The 18,842-nt window shown below is 55.7% G+C and overlaps 1 protein-coding gene and 2 non-coding genes across 7 annotated transcripts; all 3 read right to left on the bottom strand.

Moving 5' to 3' along the window:
- Positions 1–1,887: 1,887 nt before the first annotated feature.
- TRNAS-CGA (transfer RNA serine (anticodon CGA)) lies at positions 1,888–1,969 on the bottom strand. Its single transcript has one exon. It is a non-coding gene; the product is annotated as a tRNA-Ser (tRNA).
- A 387-nt stretch (positions 1,970–2,356) lies between these two features.
- Positions 2,357–2,430, bottom strand: TRNAT-AGU (transfer RNA threonine (anticodon AGU)). Its single transcript has one exon. It is a non-coding gene; the product is annotated as a tRNA-Thr (tRNA).
- Positions 2,431–3,026: 596 nt separating this feature from the next.
- Positions 3,027–18,258, bottom strand: PER1 (period circadian regulator 1). 5 transcript variants are annotated; one of them, XM_019665969.1, is made up of 23 exons: positions 18,064–18,258; positions 12,336–12,754; positions 12,114–12,212; positions 11,866–12,020; positions 11,653–11,774; positions 11,363–11,564; positions 11,158–11,209; positions 10,877–11,019; positions 10,412–10,490; positions 10,228–10,334; positions 9,759–9,912; positions 9,563–9,671; positions 9,340–9,471; positions 9,004–9,109; positions 8,731–8,902; positions 8,512–8,642; positions 8,105–8,281; positions 7,286–7,528; positions 5,787–6,394; positions 5,161–5,347; positions 4,762–4,951; positions 4,280–4,430; positions 3,027–3,861 (listed from the first exon to the last, which is right to left on the bottom strand). In XM_019665969.1, exons 2-23 carry the CDS (start codon positions 12,608–12,610, stop codon positions 3,619–3,621), a joined length of 3,837 nt encoding a protein of 1,278 aa, XP_019521514.1. In that variant the 5' UTR covers positions 12,611–12,754; positions 18,064–18,258; the 3' UTR covers positions 3,027–3,618. The 5 variants fall into 5 exon arrangements, with proteins under 5 accessions (XP_019521514.1, XP_019521513.1, XP_019521510.1 ...); XM_019665968.1 differs by having other exon boundaries at positions 18,088–18,258; XM_019665965.1 differs by lacking the exon at positions 18,064–18,258 and adding an exon at positions 14,281–17,700.
- Between the last annotated feature and the right edge of the window lie 584 nt (positions 18,259–18,842).

The raw sequence follows: 18,842 nt of genomic DNA, 5'->3' as shown, positions 1-18,842 counted from the left end.
AATATTCTTTGAGCACCTCTTTACTTTCTGGTGCAACAAAATGTTTCAAGATCATCTTGTAATTCCCAGCCACAGCCCCTGAATCTGCCCTTTTCCAAGGAGCCCTGGTGCATTTTAGTAGAGAACGATATTTAGTAACCAAGATCTGGGTGCTTGGTGTACTTATCACTATTTATATAGGCTCTCTCAGTGGACAGAGCTAGGAAATATATGCATGTGTATACATTGTGTATATGCATACATTTATTTCTATACTTATGCACGTTAAAAACCAGAAATTCATATTGATATCCATTGGAAGAAAAGAGGAATGACAGAATCTGACTTATTTTTTAAAGGATCACTTTGTCCAATGTGTTCAGAGTAGACTGTAAGGGAACAAGGAAGAAGAACAGAAGCAAGGAAATAATTTAGGGGCTATTGCAGTAATCTGGGTGAAAGATGAGGGTGGCTTGGACCAGGGTGTAGTGGTAGAGTAGTGACAAGCAGTCAAATATTTTAAATAATTGTTGACTGATTCAATGTGCAGTGTGTGAGAGAAGAATTAGAGATTATCCTAAGATTTTTAGTTTGACCAACTGAAGAAATGGAATTTCCTTCCATTAACTAAGATAGAAAGACTAGCAGGTTTTGGGGAAGACAACCAGGAGTTTGGTTTGGACATTTTAAGATTGATTGCCTATTAGATATCCAAGTGGAAATGATACATAGGCAATAATAGTATATATGCATCTGTAATTCAGGGAAGAGTTCTAGAGCTGGGGATGAAAATTTTGGATGTATTAATATTATTGGTTGATATGTAAAGTCCTGAGACTGGAGATCACTAAAGGAGTGAGTACAGATAAAGAAGAAGTTAGAAAATTGAGCCTTGGCAACACTCCAACATTTAGAGATCCAGAAGATTATGAGCCAGCAAATGAGTCTGTGAATGAACTGCTAATGTCCTAGAAGGAATATCAGAAGAGTGTGGTGTCCTAGAAGGCAAGCAAAGAGAGTGTTTCTAAAAGGGGAGAGTAAACATCTGTGTCAACTGCTGCTAAATAGTGATCAATGGATTTAGCAATGTAATGGTCATTTGGTAATTTTAACAAGAGCAGCTTTGATGTATAGGGGGAGGCACCTGATTAGAGAGGGTTCAAATGAGAATGGGAAGATGGAATTGTATACAGTGGGCATAACTTGTTTTGCAGCAGAGAACAGAGAAATGGAGTGGTAGCTGGAGGGGGTCATGGGGTCAAGATAACTGTTGTTGTCTTGCTTGTTCTAAATATGAATACATTTCAGTATGTTTGTAGGCTGGTGGGAATAATCCAGTTAGAGGGAAGTTTTGATGATATGGTAAATAAAGAGAGCAATGTCCTTGAGCCCCTATGGGCCAGATGCAATGGGAGATCTAAGTGTAGGGGTTGGCCTTAGGTGGAAGGGTTCATCTACAGTAATGAGGGAAATGAGGAGTATGTGGACACAGGTAGGTAGGTGCGATTGTGGATGTTGACGGGAAAATCTCTTCCAAATGCCTTATTTTCTCAGTCAAACAGGAAGTAAAGCTGAGGGAGGTTGCATGGCTTCGTGGTTTGAGGTGAAAGGAGAAGGAATGAAATAGTACAGAAAAGTTACAAGGTGAATGGATTAAGGAAATGCAATACGACTGCTCGATAGCACTCAGGGAATCACTTTAGTTTGGTGGAGTTATGAATTCAAATTATCAGTTAAAAGGCTTCGGAGTATAAGCAGCAGTGTGAGGCCCGCAAGAGGGCGCTCGCGGAGTGGTGCCGTGTGGCTGAGTCTCTAAGATTCCCATAATAAATGCGGGATCCTCTCAAAGGGAAGAAAGCACTAGAAAACAAATTACTTCCTCTTGATACGCATTCCCAAAAGTACTGACGCTGTGAGCAGGATTCGAACCTGCGCGGGGAGACCCCATTGGATTTCGAGTCCAACGCCTTAACCACTCGGCCATCACAGCCGCGTGCAGCCTCCGGCAGCGCAGCTATAACTGCCAATAACATGCCTGCTTCTGCCGACCAGGTCGGCTATCTCGCAATGTCTATGCGCGTGCGCCCTGGCTGCACCTAGTTTGCATCCGTCATCAGCGGGCCCTGTAGACGCAGCAGCTTTTTTTTCTCCCTCCGAGCCACGGTAGGGCTCCAACAAAATAAACCTAAGTTAGGGTGCAAGGACCCCCAACCTTGAAAGCCGACATACTTCAGAGAGGGGAAATGGGAGTCAGAACTGAAGGAGCACAGGAATGGAAGCCCAAAGAGAGACTTGGGTTGGTAAGAAGACTCCTTGGGAGAGGTTTAGGAAAACCCGCTAGCCTTGAAACAATAATATACCATTCCCACCTGGCCAGAGGCACCGCTGGGATTCGAACCCAGGATCTCCTGTTTACTAGACAGGCGCTTTAACCAGCTAAGCCACGGCGCCGACAGGGTGTATACCGCCTCTACAGATAGATCAGCTATTTATGAGCGCCAGTGAGCAAAGACTATAAAACTATAGCTGCCCTAAGACTTCAGTGATTCATCTTTTTTTGTGTCCCCCACCCCCGCCCCCAGACCCAGTTCCCTTCCCAGATTCTGAGGTTTGAACCAAAGAGTTAACGCTCCACCCATCTCTTCTTCGGCCAACTTAACAGTGCATGGATGGGTGTGTAATTTTCAGCCACCTAGACACCTTCAGGGCTTCAGTGTGGCGATGAAGAAGCCAAATGCCCTCAACTGCTTCAGGACACCAGCAGTTTAAGTCGGTTTCTCCCTCCCTTAGGCACTGTGACCCATGTTGGAACTTGCCCAAGCCCTTAGTCACAAGTTGCTTTTCATCACTCTTTCCCAGGACAAATGCAGCTGAGGTAATGTTAGAAGTGAGAGCAGAGTTTTGAGTTAGGTGGAGATTTAGGAGGTTCAGTGGGGAGAAGAGGGATGGGAATTGCTTACTCACTACAACCTTCCTGGAAGCGGGCCCACACCTCCCCACAAAAACCTCCCCTCACCCAACCCCCAAACTTCATTCCACAAAGTCGGTTTTTGTTTGTTTGTTTGTATTAAAAAATATTAACAGACACAATATCAAAAACACAAATGTCATCGGTAGAGGGTACAGCTGAGAACGCCTGGGTCCCACCTGAGGGGCAGCACCAGGGACTCCATGGTCCACCAACCTCCTCCACCCTGGAGCAGCTAGGGGTTTGGACCATTGGCTCCTGCTTGGGCCTCAGGCCCTCCTCCTCCCATCTGGGGAGGAGGTGGGTGAGAAGGCTGCCTCCCCCAATAAATAAGTGCAGCCTACAACCCTCGGGGACCAGGACTTGGGCTCAGCTGGGACTCGCGGAGGCCACTCCAGCAGCCTGTCAGCAACCTTGTCCAGGGGAAAGGACTCCTCACCAAGGGTGGGAGGTGAGGCTTCTCTAGGCTGGGCTGAAGAGTTCCACCCTTTGTCCCCTCATAGGCTAGAGGCAGCCCCTGGGTCCTGGGCTGGTGATGGGGGTCCGGCCCCCTACAGCAGGAGAAGCTGGGGCAGTTTGCTATTGGTTGGTCCAGCCACATATGAGTTCTGAGAGTTGCAATGTGGGCGAAGGAAGCTTCTCATGTACTCCTGGAGGCCCCAAAATGTAGTCTAGCTGGTGCCATTTTCTGTGGCAGGTAAGGCTGGACTGGATGAGCTCCCACCTTGTTCTCCCTCCTCCATGGCCAGGTCCTCAGAGGTTGAGACCCTGGCCCCACTTTGGGCCCGGGCCTCATCTCCACCTTCGCCTCCACCCTCCTCCATGGGCTCCAGCCCCAATCCATCCAGTTCCGAGAAGAGTGGTTCATCAGGGTGGCCAGCGTCCTGGGTGCTACTACCGCAGTCCACACAAGCCTTGGAGGGAGAAAGGGGATGAGTGAGTCAGGCAAGGTTCTCTCACTGCTGATCTGCTAGCCCAGCTCCCCTTGTCCCCCAGCCCAAGAGTACTTTTAGTCGACAACACTAGTTGAAGAAACACTAGTCGACAGACGCACATGGGGCCAACAAAATTGGAAAATGCACTGTACCCTGTTATCCAGATCCGACCATGAGACAGTCACAATGTATTTACATTAGCATAGATTTAGCCCAGCAAAGGTCTACAAAAACTCATGTGGTTTAATATTATATAACCCAGCAGCAAACTTAGTGGAATTAATATCTTTCAGAATTAATGATCCAAGTACAATAAAGAGATCAACCCTTAGCCCATATCCTTTTGACTTGAGCTCAATTCTTTCTTCTCCCTCCTGGCCCAGACTTCTCCTCTTACCATCACATCAAGAGCCCGAGGCAGCTGGCCCTTCCGGACCCAGGAGTGCACAGCACCCAGTTCCCTTCGCTGGTCCTCTGAAAACCGAGGCTGCTGCTTCTGCATGGCCCGGAGCCGTTCCCGATCCTGCTTCAGCACCGAGGCCATGTCCCTGCCCAGAAAAAGGGTTCAGAAGGCAGAGTCCAGGAGTAGGGGCCAGGGCCCATGAGGCTGGCATACTTCTTCTACCACAACTCCCCACCCACTGCTTCATGCTCCTCCCCTGAACTGGTGATCTGGGAGTTCAGGGCTTCTAAGGCCAGGAAAGCTTCCCTCAGCCTGGGAGGAACTAATGAGGGGGCTCCAACAGGCAGAGGATAGGATGAGAAGCTGAAGAGCCAGCCCCGGAAAAGAAAAATCCAAGTTAGCTAGGCCAGCCTGCACTCACCACCCTCCTCCCCGCAGCTCTGAAAGGGAGGCAGAGGAGGCCTCAAACGCCTCACCTGGAGGGCACCTGGTAGGTCATCATGACACGCTGGTCAGCATTGGCCATGAGCAGCCAGATGGGATCCTGGAGCACGTACTTAATGACCTGGTCCCCAGGCTCAGCCCTGGCCTGGGCAGCCCCAGCCTCAGCTTCTGAAGAGTCGATACTGCCAAAGTACTTGCTTGTGTGGCTGCTCTGACTGCTGCCTGTGAAGCAGGGGACGAACCAACAAAGTCAGGTGGGCCAGTGCTCCCACCCCTGAGGCTTTGCAAAGCCTCACTGAAGGCCACATGTCCAGCCAAATTGGCCTTAGGAAGCAGGGCGTGGGCCCAGGTTTCTCAGTCAAGGTAGGGCCTGGCCTCCCAACTCCCCAGTCACTGTCCTACCCTGGGAAGTATTGGTGGGGGACACTTACGTGTGATGCTGGCTGAGGTGCTGCCCGCCTCATGGGAGCCTGAACCAGACCCAGAGCCCAAGCCAGAGCCCAAGGAGCCCGAGGCAGCAGAGCCTGTGCCAGAGCGAGAGTCTTCTTGCAGCAGCAACTCCAGGAGGTCACTGGAGCCCGAAAGTGCATCTTGATTGGAGGACTCAGTTACCTCCACCTGGAGTGGGTTGGGTGGGGGACAGGGAGGGATTAATGGATCAACACTTGAGTTTCCCTTCAATTGCTTCCACTGGTTGGAGGGCATACACAACCCAAGTGGTCTCTGATCCCACTCAATGTCAGTGGGGCCAGAATGAGAGCAGAGCTGGCAAAGAGAAAGGACATAACGCTAAACCATTTCCAAGTGGCAGATACACTCTCAGAAGTTATTGGGATGTCCTCACCACCCATCAGACTGGACTGTCCCACTTCACAGATGAGACAGCTGATTTCTGCTTCATTCAGAAATTCAGCTGGGGTCTCCCACCCCAGGACACCATCTCCTGGAGATGGGGATGCTAGGCAGGAAGAAGTGCAAGGTGGAGGAGGGGCAAGGGGAGAGGGGCTGCGTGGGGGCTGTAAGAGCTTGCAGGGGGGAGGAGGGGATAAGTGCTCACCAGTCTGGCCTCTGGCTCAGCAGCCTCCTCACTCGGAGGCAGGGGCCCAGCACTGCTCCCAGGGCCTCCTGCAACAGCAACCCCCTCAACACGGGGGGAGTCCTCAAGCTGCAGCAGATTTAGCTGGAGTGGGGAGCTGCATCTCGAGTTGAATAGCGGAGAGTCCGGGCGGTGGGGAGGACTGGGGGGCAGTGGGGGCAGGGATGGAGAAGGGGAGTGGGAGACAGGGGTAGGAGGCCCCTCAGCAGAGGTCTGGGGTATCCCATAGGGATAGCTGGATGGGGTAGGGAACAGATAGTTAGGGAGCACCAAGGCCACCATTGGGGTCACCAGGGGGGCAGGGAAAGCTGCAGGGGGCACAGATGTGGGGGCAGGGGGAAGAGGCTGGGGGCCACCTCGGGGGGAGAACACTGGGAGGGAGTAAGGCTGGACCACAGCTGGGAAGGTAGTAGCTGGTGGTGGAGGCCAAGGGGCAGAGGGTGGCACAGGTGAGGGGTGAGAGACATAGCAGGGGGCTTCAGTCCGGGGGATCTGGTGGTGACGTGAGCGCTTGGCTTTGGATCGGCAGTGGTGTCGGCGGCCAGGGGGTGTGGGGCCATGGCGGCAGCCTGTGGGGAGAGACCAGGATTAGCAAGGGCCTCAGCCTGGGGGTTAGTGTCCCTGCTACCCTGACCAAGGAGACGGCAGGTGAAGGCCCTAGAGAGAGCGTTTGGCTTCCCAACCCACACAGAACAGAGGGGACTCAAGGGAGATGGGAGCCTTCAAGGAAGAATCACAGGAGGCAGGGACAGGGGGATTTATTGAGAAAGGAGCTGGGATAAGGAAAGGTTACATGGTGGGTTGTGCTGGGGGTGTTGCAGAAAAGAGAGGAACGCTGGCAGATGGGAGGAAGCAGGATGGGTCCATGGACGAATGGGCGGGAGCTCCAGTCCATCCGCCAAACTCCAGCAGGCACTGCCAGCCTTGGTGCTCCTTCTGCCAGTTGAGGCCATGCTTTGCCTAGCTCCCGATGTAGTGAAGAGGTGGGCAACAAAGCCCAGTCCTGAGCCCCGTTTCTGCCTGCAGAGGGCCTCCCTCACGCACCTGCCAGGCTGTCATCTGCCCTTGAAGCCTGACCCAGCTGTCCCAGCCCTCTTTGCCTGTATTTGGCCCAGAGTCTATATAGATCTCTTAAATCAGCAACAACTGAGTCCTAAGTGGGCATACTTCCTGCCCCTGCCCCCAGGCTGAGCCTGAAGTAGCTTACCTGGAGCAGAGCACCTCCGCCTGCCTGTCTCAGTGCCAAACCCCCAGGCTGCCCTCCTCTGGCTGCAGCCTGGAATCCCAGCCTAGTGGGGAGAGGCTAGAGAGGGGCCTGTCCATAGGCAGTGCCCCGGTGGCAGAGGCAGCACCAGCCTGGGTCCCTGGTGCAGGAATATCTCCCTCAAGAACCCCCTCCCCTCAACAGTGTGGTCCTAGACTAGGCAGAGGGCAGGCTCAGAGAGATAACGGATAGCTACCTCGCTCACCAGGGGCTGAGGGGGCTTTGGAGGAGCCATCGAGTCCACGCAGCCTGCCAAGGTCACGGAAGCGGCTGAGGAAGGCCTGCTCCTCCTTCTGTGTGTGCAGGGACAGCACGGCCTTGGTCAGGCCCACAGGGCGGTAGGCATCTGGGACTGGGTCAGGGGCTACTGAGGGGCTGGGGGCTGGGCTGGGGGCTGGGCCTGGAGCCAGGCCAGGCAGGTCCTCCATCATGATGATGTCTGAGGAAGGTGAGATGGGGGAAAGGTCATTGGAATCACCTCAGGAATTAACACATCTACACCACACCCTCCCTGTCCAACAGCTTAGCCAACCCCTGGCCTCTGCCCCACAGCCAAGCCTGGGCCCCATGTGCATCTTTTGGCCAGATGAGGACTGGCTCTGGGCTCTCTTCCCTATGCAAAGCTGTCCCAGGATACAGAAGATACTCCCCTCCAGTGGCACTACCCTAGGAAGACATCTCCATGACTCTTATTGGAAGGGAAGCCCACCCCCTTCCCTTCCCTCCCTCATTTCCCAGGTCAATGCCTTTCAGGGGTTTTCAATAAATCTCGGGGCTGACCCCCACCCCCACCCCAGGCTCTGTGGGTAAACTGACAACACAGGAAGCAGGATGGGGGAAAGACAAAGCAGCAAAGGCTGGCGGGGGTGGAGGCAAGAAGCAGCAGCCCCAAGCCAACACTACGGCCTCCTTCTCTCCATCAGGGACAGAGGGGGAGGGAAAAGGCAGGCAGGAGGGAGCTCTGGCTGGGGACTACGGGGAGCCTGGGCACTGCCCCCTCACTCCACGCCCATACCCGACTCCGGGGGCTTCTTGTCTCCCACATGGACGATGGTGGAGCTGAAGCTACACTGACTGGTGACGGACACCACGCTCTCCGCCTTATTGGCCAGGGCGAGCGGGCTCAGGGTGCCTCCCACCACCGGCTCCTTCCGAGGGGTGGCCCCCTCCCCAGACAGCACTGCCGATGGATCTGTGCAGAGAGATGGTGCCAGTTACCACCACCACCCCCAACAGGTGGTCAGGAGAGGGAATCCCAGGGAAGAGGGGGAGGGATGGATGGTAGGGAGGAGACTGGAGATCTGGAGGCTGGGAGGGGGACAGGGCAGAGCAAGGTGGGGGCCCCAAAGGCAGAAGGATAGAGACACAGGGCCAGCGGGCCAGGATGGGGCAGTGGGAGCAGGGCATGCACTGGGTCTTTACCTTTCTTGGTCCCCACAGGGACTGGACCTGTCTTCTGCTTGTCATCATCAGAGGATGAGGAGGCGGTGCAAGAGGAGGAGGAGGCACATTTACGCTTAATCGTGCTAGGGATGTTGCAGCTCTCCAGGTACCTGGCGATGCACCAGAGGATATGAGAGCAGGGCCTGAGGTGGGGTGGGGCCAGGGCCCAAGGGGGAGAAGATGCCAGACCGGCCTTACCTGAGGATGCTGTCTAGGCAGTTGATCTGCTGGTAGGAACAGCTGGGGGCTTCTTTCCTCTCAGCCTCCTCAGGGGCCAGCGTTAGTGGGGCCTGCACTGGAGCAGGGGCTGCCTCCAGCTCTGGGTCTGGGGACCGGCAGGGAAGGGTTTTGGTCTTGGTCTTGCCTGTAGCTGGGCCAAGGAGAGAGAGAAAAAAGGAAAGTTCCTCTGGGTTGGGGTGAAGGTCAAGGGACCCCAGGTCTCTCTCCTCAACCACACCCTTACCAACTCACCAGGGAGGCAGGGCCGAGGCAAAGGCCGAGCCCGGGACTCAATAAAAAGCTGCTGCCCCTGGTGCTTCACCAGATGCACATCCTTACAGATCTGCTGGAAGGTCACCTGTAGGACAGAGCAGGGCAGCGGGCATCATTGGGGGATCCTGCCAGTGTCAGGGGCCCAGGGCACAGTGCAACAAGAAGGTACCAGTGGGGAGGCATGGAGGCCAGGAGCATGACAAGAAGGAAATGGAGGGGGGATGAGGCAGAGCTCCTTTGGTATTGGCAATGCTGATTCCAAGAAGGACAGGGGAAGAGGAGACTAGCGGGGTGAAGTGGGAGAAGGACACTCACCGGGGCAGGAGGCCCAGGTCCCTCTGCATCACCCCCATTGCTATCACTGGAGGAGCCAGGGCTGAGGAGAGGGCCTGGGGAAGTCACAGGGCCAACTCCACAGAGCCCTGTGGGGCTGGGGCTGTGCACAGGCTGAGGCAGAGAGAGGAACAAGTTAGGTGTCTACAGCCCTGTACCCTACACCCCTTCCTCATCTCCCAAGCCCCCTCCCCTCAACTCTCACCTGTAACAGCAGCCGGTGGATCTGCTCAGATAGCTCCTGGATATCAGGGTCCAGGGACAGAGCTGGGCTGGGGGCCGGGGGAGTGAACACATCCTCATTCAGGGGTGCCCTGTGGGGTGGTGAAGGGTAAGTCGAGCCCTGCCGCCCTCACACTGTCCCACCGCCCAATGCCAGCTCTGGGGCATGGCCCACTTACGTGCGTACTTTGTGGCGGCCCAACACAAAGGCTACCTTGCGGCTCCAGGGGTGCACAAAGCCAGCCCAGCTGGTGTCCATGGTGACATACTCTCCATTACGGGCACAGAAACGGATAGGAGAGTGATCAAAGGGTTGACCAGCCAGCTGCAGAACTGAAGGGAGTAGGAAATGAGGTGAAGGTCAGCAGGAGAGAGAGCTGAGTAAGGCGGAGAGCCGCCCCACTGGAGATCCAGGAGACCAAGGCACCAAGACACATAACCACAAGGGCAGCCATTAAGAAGCACTGGAGGGACAGCCAAGTGGCTCAGTTGGCTATGAGCTCGCTCAAGAGTGTGAGCTCTGAGCAACAGTGGTTCGAGTCCCGGCCCGAGCTGAGCTGCCAACAGGTGGCAGGATGGCTCAGCTAAAAAAAAAAAAAAGCAGCACTGGAGACAGCAGGAAGGAAGAACAGGGTAAGAGGAACTCACTCTTCTTGTGGATAGCCAGCATCAGGGGTCGGTCCTCGGGATGCAAGAACAGGAGTACTGGGGCCCCCAGGAGGTCCTGAGGGAGGTAGCCTAGCAGTGGGGCAGCCCTGAAATGAGAGGAGGCATCAGTCTTGCCATGACCTCAGCTCTGGGAACTCACTTTTCCTCCAGATCCTGACCTCACCTTTCATCCACATCCTGGAAGAGGCAGCTGGGTGTGTGTCGAGTGGTGAAGATCCTCTTGTCGGGGGGGATCCGGGGAGCTAAACACAGAAAGTGTGGCCATTGGGTTTCATCTGGAATGGTCCTCAGCCCTCCACGCCGCCTGGGGCCCAGGCCGGTTAGCAATCCTTCGCCACAGCTCTGCCATGGGCCTTCTGGCCTACAAAGATGGTCTGGACCATTCTTGTGCTCCATACCAGTAATGAAACTGAGAACGAGGCCCTCTTCTTTGTCCTCTCCTAGCTTAGGGACTCTTATCCAACTCTACCTCTAAAGGGAGTTCTCAAACTCTCATCTTTATAATACCTTCTCTGTTTCAAAATTCTGACAGGCTGGTTATGCCTCCCAGACTCATGTTCTGCCTCACCCTCAGTTTAGAAAAGGCACCCTTCCTCTACCCCCACCAAACAGGCCCTGGCCTGCGCACCTTCGTAACCCGAGTGGATGCGTTCTGCGATGAGCAGGCAGCATGGCTGCGCGGAGGTCTCATCTGACACCCGGATCTTGGTCACATATGGGGTCAGGCGGAATGGCTGGTACCGAGGCCCTGGATCCTTGTCAGGACCTCCTCTAGCAAGGGAGAGAAAGAGACATTAGAGACTATCAATGAAGGGTCACCCACCCTCTACCTCAAGGTCACAATTCACACAGTAAAGAAAGGGGGTATGTGGAAGGTGAGAGGGATCTGCTCCCACTTCCCCCACCTACCTGATACGGCAGAAGACAGACTTCTCCTGAGTGAAGTCCTTACAGCCTGAACCTGGAACAGACCAGGAGGGAGGTGAGCACAGCCCCCTACTACCCTCCCTGGGCTGAAAAGAACTAACAAGGAAAATGTTGGGTCCCTTGGCCTCTCATAGCAGGAGATTTCTGGGACTGCTCAGCCCTCCCCCCATGCACTTGGGGACCTCACCTGCGGAGGCCCCAGTGCCCCAGGTGGGCAGGCGAGATGGAGCAGTGGAACCATAGAAGACGCCGACATCCTGGGGAGCCAGGAGCTCTGAAAAGCGGACACCCCGGAACACATCCCGCTTGCAGCGTAGCAGGATACCTGCCTGCTCCGAAATATAGATGATTCGGCCTGTCAGGAAGGAGACAGCCACGGAGAAGGTATCCTGGGCAGGAGAGTAAAGACAAGAGTAGATTCAGGAGCCATGAGGGTGGGTGGGGATGGGGTTGTGTTGGAATGGGGTTGTGGCTGACCTGGTTGCGAAGCGTGTACTCAGACGTAATATGCTCCAGCTCCTCCAAGGTGTAGGTGGACATGTCCATGGCACAAGGTTCACCCTCCTCCAGGCTCCACTGCTGGTAGTATTCCTGGTTGGCTACAGGGTGAGGGCAGTGGGGCATGAGGAGACTGCTCCACCATAGTACCCCAGGACGTTAGGCACTGCCCTCCTAGGAAGCACCACTCACCCTGAACCTGCTTGACACAGGCCAGTGCATACTGTAGCGTGGCCAGGGTCCCAGAGCGGCCTTTGCCCCGGCGCTCTGGCGGCAGCCGAAGCTTGAGCTCCCGCAGCGCCGTCATAAGTTCCTTCTGGGTCCTTGCCCGGGCTGACTGTTCACTGCTGCAGGGCCCGCAGGGAGGGAGTGGATATAGGCATTAGCCCTAGAGCATGACCCAAACCCCCAGCCTCTCCTCCGGCCCTCACCCCACAAACCTGCAGCCACTGGTAGATGGGTTGTCCTGCTCAGAACTGGCACTAAGGAGGCTGTAGGCAATGGAACTGCTGGGTGGGGATGGGCTCTGAGAATTTGTGCTAGAGGAGAAGAAACAGGACCAAGATGAGGGGAAAGTGGCCAGCAGCATGGGCCTGTCTCCAAGCTGAGCCTGTTCACAAGTCCACTCCCAGACAGTAAGTATAACACACATCTTTACACACCTCTTGCTGCTCTCAGTGGTCTCCAGCAGGGCGGAATCCTTGCCATTACCAGAGGAGGAACTATGTGAGCTCCGCTGAGATGCACCTCTGGACTCGGGCCCATTGGACTCATTGCCACTTGAGCCATTGCTGTTAGCATCTGTATCATCAGCCAAGCTGGAGCCCGGGCAAGGCCGGTGCTGTGGAGGCCCAGGGGATGGGGCCCCTCCAGGACAAAAGGATTCCCCCGGCCTGGGGTCCCCTCCCCCATCAGCCCCTTCTAGAGGACCACTCATGTCTGCGCCATGGGGAGAGCAGGCAGAGAACAGGGATGGCAGGGAGGCCACAACGGATACACAAGGGGGCCGGGAGGCCTGGCTAGGGGATGAGGTGGGAGACCCAAGCCTCTGAGGGTTTAGAAGTTCGACCACTGCCAGTACCTGGAGAGGAAGACCAGGAAAGAGAGCTTAGAGAAAGCTGGGCTGTTAACTTCAGTACCTGCCGGCTTCACTGAGACCCTCCCCAGCCTGCCTCCACGCTCCTGGAACCTGGGCTTCCAATAGGCAACCTAGGTAACTTCTGTTTCCTGTCCCCATAAGGGGGGGTTGTAGGTGGGAAGGGGGTCTCTCTTTGGTGTTGCCCCACATCCCCTGCCAACGTGGCCTGGATAAGTACAGCCTGAGCAGTTGACTAGAACTACCGCTATTGGCCAAAGCCCGGACACTTCCCATCATCCCCAAATTCCCACCGAGCCCCCACACTGCCTGGCACTCCAAGGCCTCTGGGCAAGGGTGAGTCTGTCGCCTCCTATATTTAGGCCTCCCGGCTAATTTTATCCGGGGGCGGCGCCACCCCCGCTGCACATGCGCCGGGACAGGCGCGGCCCCACCAAGCGCTTCCGCTGCCGCCGTCGCGGTCGCCAGGGAAACCGACGTCAGCTGCTGAGCTCAGCGGTTGCTGGAGGGACCAATGGAGAGCGGGAGGGGCGACCCCTCCCCCATTTCCCCGCGGAAGTGGGGGATCGACCTGCTCCCACACTGGCGGGTGTGGCCAGGGGTCGCCCACCTCTAATACATCTTCAGTACCCTGAGAGCCCGGTGGCCGTAAGAAGAGCGGCGGCCCATCGGGGTTCCACGAATTGGCCTTGCTCCCCAGGACAAAACACAACTGCCACCGCCCTCAGAGCAAAAGCCCAGCAACCTGGCGCTCGCCTGGATCCGTCATTCTGGTCAAGACCACATACAGCCTTTCCTTTTCCTGCCCCTACCCTCTCTCCCGACCCTCAGAACTGAAGCCGGCACCTGCCATTGTCAGGGACTCAGGAATCCTCGCTCCTCAGTCCTCTACTTTCCAGACAACCCCATCCTCACCCCCATCCGAGGCAGACACACTCAGCTCCAAGCCAGAGACACACAATAGCCAGCGGATAGTTCATCCCCTACTCCCTGTCCAACCACACCCCCAACCCCCGAGCATTTTCTGAGCGCCAGGAGAAAAGGGAAGGCTGTGGCCAACAGCAGGAACTAGCGCTGGGAACGGGATGTTCCAACCCGAACCGGGCTGACATCACGGCCGGCGCCGGGCCAGGGATTGGAGGGGGGAGAGCCGGGAGAGCGGAGAGCCTGGTTGGGGTCCTGGTATCGGAGCAAAACCGTGGGCGCCCGAGTGACAAGAAAGGCGGCAGGGGGCATGCCTGCTGAAGGTTGGATGTGAGGCCGGGAAAGCTGGGAACGGGAGGCAAAGCGGGAGGTAAGGTAAGCGGGTCAGGAGTGCAGACACCGGGTGCAGGGTTGCAAGGAACACCTGGGCCCCCAGGGGCAGAGAGGGAGCGGACAGCCACAAGGAAGACGGATTACTGGCGTGCCGTCTGAGCGCCTGGGCCGAAAGCGGCACATAAGATTGGAAGTGGTGGCGGTCCGGCTCGGGGGCCGGTGACCGGTCCCCGGGTGGCCACGGAGACGCCTACCTGTCTGCGCGAGCGCCCTCCAGTCGCCTGCCCGCCGCTGTTGCAGCCCGCAACGGAGTGGAAGCTCCGGGGGGACAGGAGGCGGGTTGCATAATGCCAAGCACTGCCCCTCATTGGCCTCCCGCCAGCGGAGCCACAGGCCCCGCCCCCGACTGGCTGGATCTCGTCCTGGAGCCTGATTGGCTACTGGCCCCTACTGAGGTCAGGGCTGTGTCACACACACGGGCGCACGTGGATCTGGGTGCTGGCACTGAGCTGAAGGGCCCCAGACACCACCGCCCCGCCAATGGGCGCAGGACGCCTTGTACAGTAAATACTAAAAGAGAGGGGATGAGAGGGGAAACGAGGGGAAAGTAAGCTGCCCTTCTCTTCCGGGAAAATGCCAGGGCCACGGTAGGTGCCTAAGAGATATCTACTTCCTGAACTGACCAGCCTTGCAGAACAGAACACCTTGGCCTTCCTAGGGGTGGGGTAAAAAAAAATGCAGACGCTGGGAGATGGGCCAAGCTGGGTAATAATGGCTGGTCCCTGGGAGGAGGGGGACAGACAGAAAACTCGCCTGGTCGTTACTGGGTTCTCTTCCTCAACCTTGTCATAATAAAGCCCTTTTACCCAGCCCTTTCCTTTGACACTTGAAATCCTGTGAACAGCTAGCTAGAAGGGCAATTGATGGCCCACGTGTGATGGAGTTGCGGGAAGGAGACAAACAATAGAAGGGACAGTCAGAACCAGTAGGGGCTGTGAAGAAAAATAATGGGTGCTTCTGGGGCCAATCAGAGAAAAGGTCTCCGGGCAGCCAGGGGTTGTGGGTTGGGTGACTAGTGCTTCTCTCCAGAGGATGCAGACACCCACAGTTAGGGCTGCCCCCAAAGTCGGGGGGTGGGAGGTAAGGAAGCCAGAGTTACAGCGGAACAAAGGGGGTGGCTGAGAGAAAAGACCAACTGGGACCCTAGATAAAGGTGGGGTGGCAAGGGCTTCAGATACCCACCACTAGGAAAAGAGAAAGCCAAGGACATCATCTGTCTCCTTCACTATTCCCCAGCCCCCAGGACAGAACCAATAAAAACGGTGATTTTTGTCGTTAACAAGGATAGATAGGGGAGGGAAAGGGGTTTCAGCAATGGAGAATGGGCTGAAAATTATAGCCTATTTAAAAGAAGGGGGAGCAGAACATTGAGTCCTAAAAAAAGAACAGAGGCCTGATTTGGGGGATAAAGTGCTAGGCTGGGTCCAGGAGAGATGCAGTTACACAGACCTCTCCATCCAGAACTGTGATGAGTAGTTCCTCTCAGGGCTCCCTGGAGATGTGGGTGGCAAGTGAAGAGGCCCCCAAGCTGATGCTGACATAATCAGCTGTGGGTGCATGCCCCTCACTGTCACGTGGCTTACGCTTTCCTTAACAATGGTGTTTCCCATTGGAGGGCCAGTGGGAAGGCTCTATGGAAAAGCTGGGGGGTGGGGATGGGGGGTTATAAAATAACCTAGAAAAACCAAAGCAAAAAAACAGGAAAGAAAGGATTCAGGAGCCCAGATTTTCAGTCTCGTCTCCCTGAAAATGTACCCCCAACTCACATACTGTGGCCCTGTCCCTTGTCTCATATTCAGACACCTCTTCTCTGGAAACATCATTTTTCTTTCTCCCCAGCTCTCCGCAGGGATTTAGGTGTGATCTCCCGGGATACAGGCAGTCCTTGCTCTCCCACCTCCTTATTTATTTCTTGCATAGACAAAAGGGGCCGGCGCTCCAGTAGCCCTCACCTGCTCTCAGAGCCCTGGTTGTCCTGCCTCACCGTCCCCACAGTAACCAGGCCCTGCTGCCGTCAATGGAGGAGAGGGGGCGGGAGACAGAGGTGACGTCAAAGCGGAGGAAGGGGGCGGGGCGAAGCAGCCGGGGAATGTGGGGCAGGGAGGTTGGAGAGGCAGCGGTTTGGGAGGCGGCCAGCCCAAGAAGGAGGCAGCCAGCGCACTTGGGAACACCATGTTCTCTTGGCTGGTGGCCCAGGACATGCACCCAGCCCGGACGCCACCCCCAACCCAACGACAGCCGTCCTGTCCCAACGCCAGGGATTCCTGGAGAGAGGATTAGAAGGAAGGGGTCCTCCTCCCCCGCCCCTATGCCTGATTCTCTTCTCCAAACTCGCATCCTCGCTCCCCTCGGCTTGTTTCTACAGCTCCTGGGAATGGGTTTTCTCCTCTTCCAAATTGTACACATTTGCTGCCCTGATCCCGAAGAGCTAGGTTGGGGAAGTTGGAGGCCCAGGTTCTGTAAGAGAACACGCACCTTTGCTCCTTCAGAGAGGCCCCCTTCAGAGCCTGAATCTCTTGTTACTATGGCAGCAGAGAGAGGGAGGAGGAGTAGAGAGAATAGTCTAGGATGAGGAAATCATACTGGGACAGAACAAATGGCCCAGCCTGGGGCCTGAATCCTGGGGAGAGGGATAAAAGGGTGGAATGGGGGTTTGGGGCTGGTGCCGGAAAATCAGAACCAGGAAGAAGGAAATGCGGAGGGAGTCACCAAAACTTGGCAGAAAAACTTGAGAATGTGAAAGTAGTTTCCAACCACAGCATTCACACCAATCTCTTGCCCTATCACTGTTGTTTTGTCATCCTTCAGGCATTTTTTAGCTAAAAATTTAAAACATGACCCAGGCATTGTGCTAACCACTTTATATACATTATCTTCTTTAACCATCAGAACAATCCTGTGAGATGGGTATTATTATCCCCATTCTACAAGGACCCACTAAGGCTCAGAAGCTACTAAACTTCACTAAATTGCCTTATAGTATGTCCTCAGGGTTCAAATATGAGCTCTTACGATGGCTTGTCATTCTGGCTTTTTAGCCTTCTGCAACCTGTGAGGTGAATCCAGCACCGGGAAACCTGGACCTCTCAAATATCCAGCTGATTTTGAGTTTGGTGCCTGGAACACAGACTCCATCCAATCCCTCCTCTCCTTTGCAATATTCAGTGTGTACTCCCCACACACTTCGAATCATCATAGCCCCAGTTTTCATATGCTTTCGAAGTCCTTGAGATCCTAGCAGCTAGCTACCAGCCCCAGTGATTTCCTAGGAACCCCACTTCTTCACTTTCCCACCCTACACCAGGTCCTTTTACCACCTGCCCGGTTGTTTGAGCACCCTGTTGGTTCCTCCTCACCTCCAGGGGCTCAGGAAGACATGTGTACAGCCAATCTGCACAACCCCATCCTCCCTCTGAGGACCCAACACTTTTACTCCCAAGGATGGCTCCGAGGCCCAACCCCTCCCGTTTACACATAAGACTTCCAGAGCCGTGATGTAACTGGCTCAGGGTCACACAAATCACCACCACCGTGTCAAACCTTTGGAACCCTCCCACCTGTCCTACCAGTGCGTCCTTCCAGCCTCAGAACCCGTGCCTCTTTCAAGTGCTCAAGGCACATACCCAAACAACAGCTACGCACAGGAACGTCCACCACCAGCTCTCAGGGATCCCCGTCCCAGTACCTCCTTGGGAGCTGGGGTCTCAGCTCCCTCAGGGCGCTGAGGTCTTCCAAGCCCCTCCCCCCAGGCAGTCAGGGGTCCAGGTACCCTAGGGCGGCGAGGGATCTGATGTCAGTGACTTCCGCCCTCTAGAGCTGAATTCTCGGTCCCTATTCTCCACAACTATTAGGGCCCGCACCGAGGTGATCACGCAGTCGCAGGAACCTCCCCTCCCCCAACACACACACACACTCCATTAACACCCCTACTGACAGAACACACCACACCGGAAAAACTCACACGGACCCCTGCTCACCTCCCTCCAGCCCTGAGCACTCACCGCTCGACAAGCACGCAGGGTCCAGTCTCTTCCCAACTAGGACCACAGAGACTCGGACTCGCTCCTCCAGAAGCCCGCCCACCGACTGGGATGCCACGCCCCTCAAGCTTATTGGCCTAAGGCGCCGATCCATGCCCCGCGCCGCGTGCGGCCGCCGAGCCCCAGCAGAGCCACCATTGGCGCCGCCCGCCGCCGTCATCATCTCATTGGTCAAGTTTGCCAACCAGCAGAGACAGATACACGTGCGGGAGGGACTGCCCGGGCGCGTTATTGTAAGTCTGACAGAAAGCCACACCCCCACCCACTTCCGAAGTTCAGATTGGCTGTGGCAACACACCGAATGGCCTAAATCAGTGATGTCAGTGCCAACCCAGCCCTCCGAACTTTCTCATAGGCTGAGGTCTCAGAGCTGTTGAGGACACGTGCCGGCGGCCTCACGCGGCAACTTGTTTACCTAGAAGCTGGGGATTTTTCTTGACGACACTCCTACCCAAGGCTGCGGAGCCTGCGCAGGCGCACCAAATGTGACCTATAAGCATGCGCAGACGTGAGCGGCGGAGGCTTTGGTAGGGGTGCTTTGTGCCGAAACCCGGATGAGTGGTCCAGTAGGGACAAGAGCCCTTCCAGCCCTGGGAATTCGGCCCTGGGTCCCTGAGGCTCGCCGAGGTTGGAAGGTGCATTAGGGTGAAGTGGTTTTCGGATCTCAGTGCCGCGTGAGGGTGACGACGATGAAGATTATGGCAGGCTCCTGATTT

The sequence above is a fragment of the Hipposideros armiger genome, unplaced genomic scaffold (assembly GCF_001890085.2).
Source record: "Hipposideros armiger isolate ML-2016 unplaced genomic scaffold, ASM189008v1 scaffold_457, whole genome shotgun sequence".
In the NCBI taxonomy this organism is placed as follows: Eukaryota; Metazoa; Chordata; class Mammalia; order Chiroptera; family Hipposideridae; genus Hipposideros; species Hipposideros armiger.
Note: the sequence above shows the minus strand (reverse complement) of the source record. Positions and strands in the feature narration are given on the sequence as shown.

Coding starts and splice junctions, on each gene's coding strand:
- PER1 (XM_019665965.1), bottom strand. CDS start 14,394: ATGAGGGGCAGTGCTTGGCATTATGCAACCCGCCTCCTGTCCCCCCGG. Junction 12,021..12,113: donor CCATCTACCAGTGGCTGCAG/GTTTGTGGGGTG, acceptor CGGGCCCTGCAG/CAGTGAACAGTCAGCCCGGG. Junction 9,472..9,562: donor TCCACCGGCTGCTGTTACAG/GTGAGAGTTGAG, acceptor TCTCTGCCTCAG/CCTGTGCACAGCCCCAGCCC.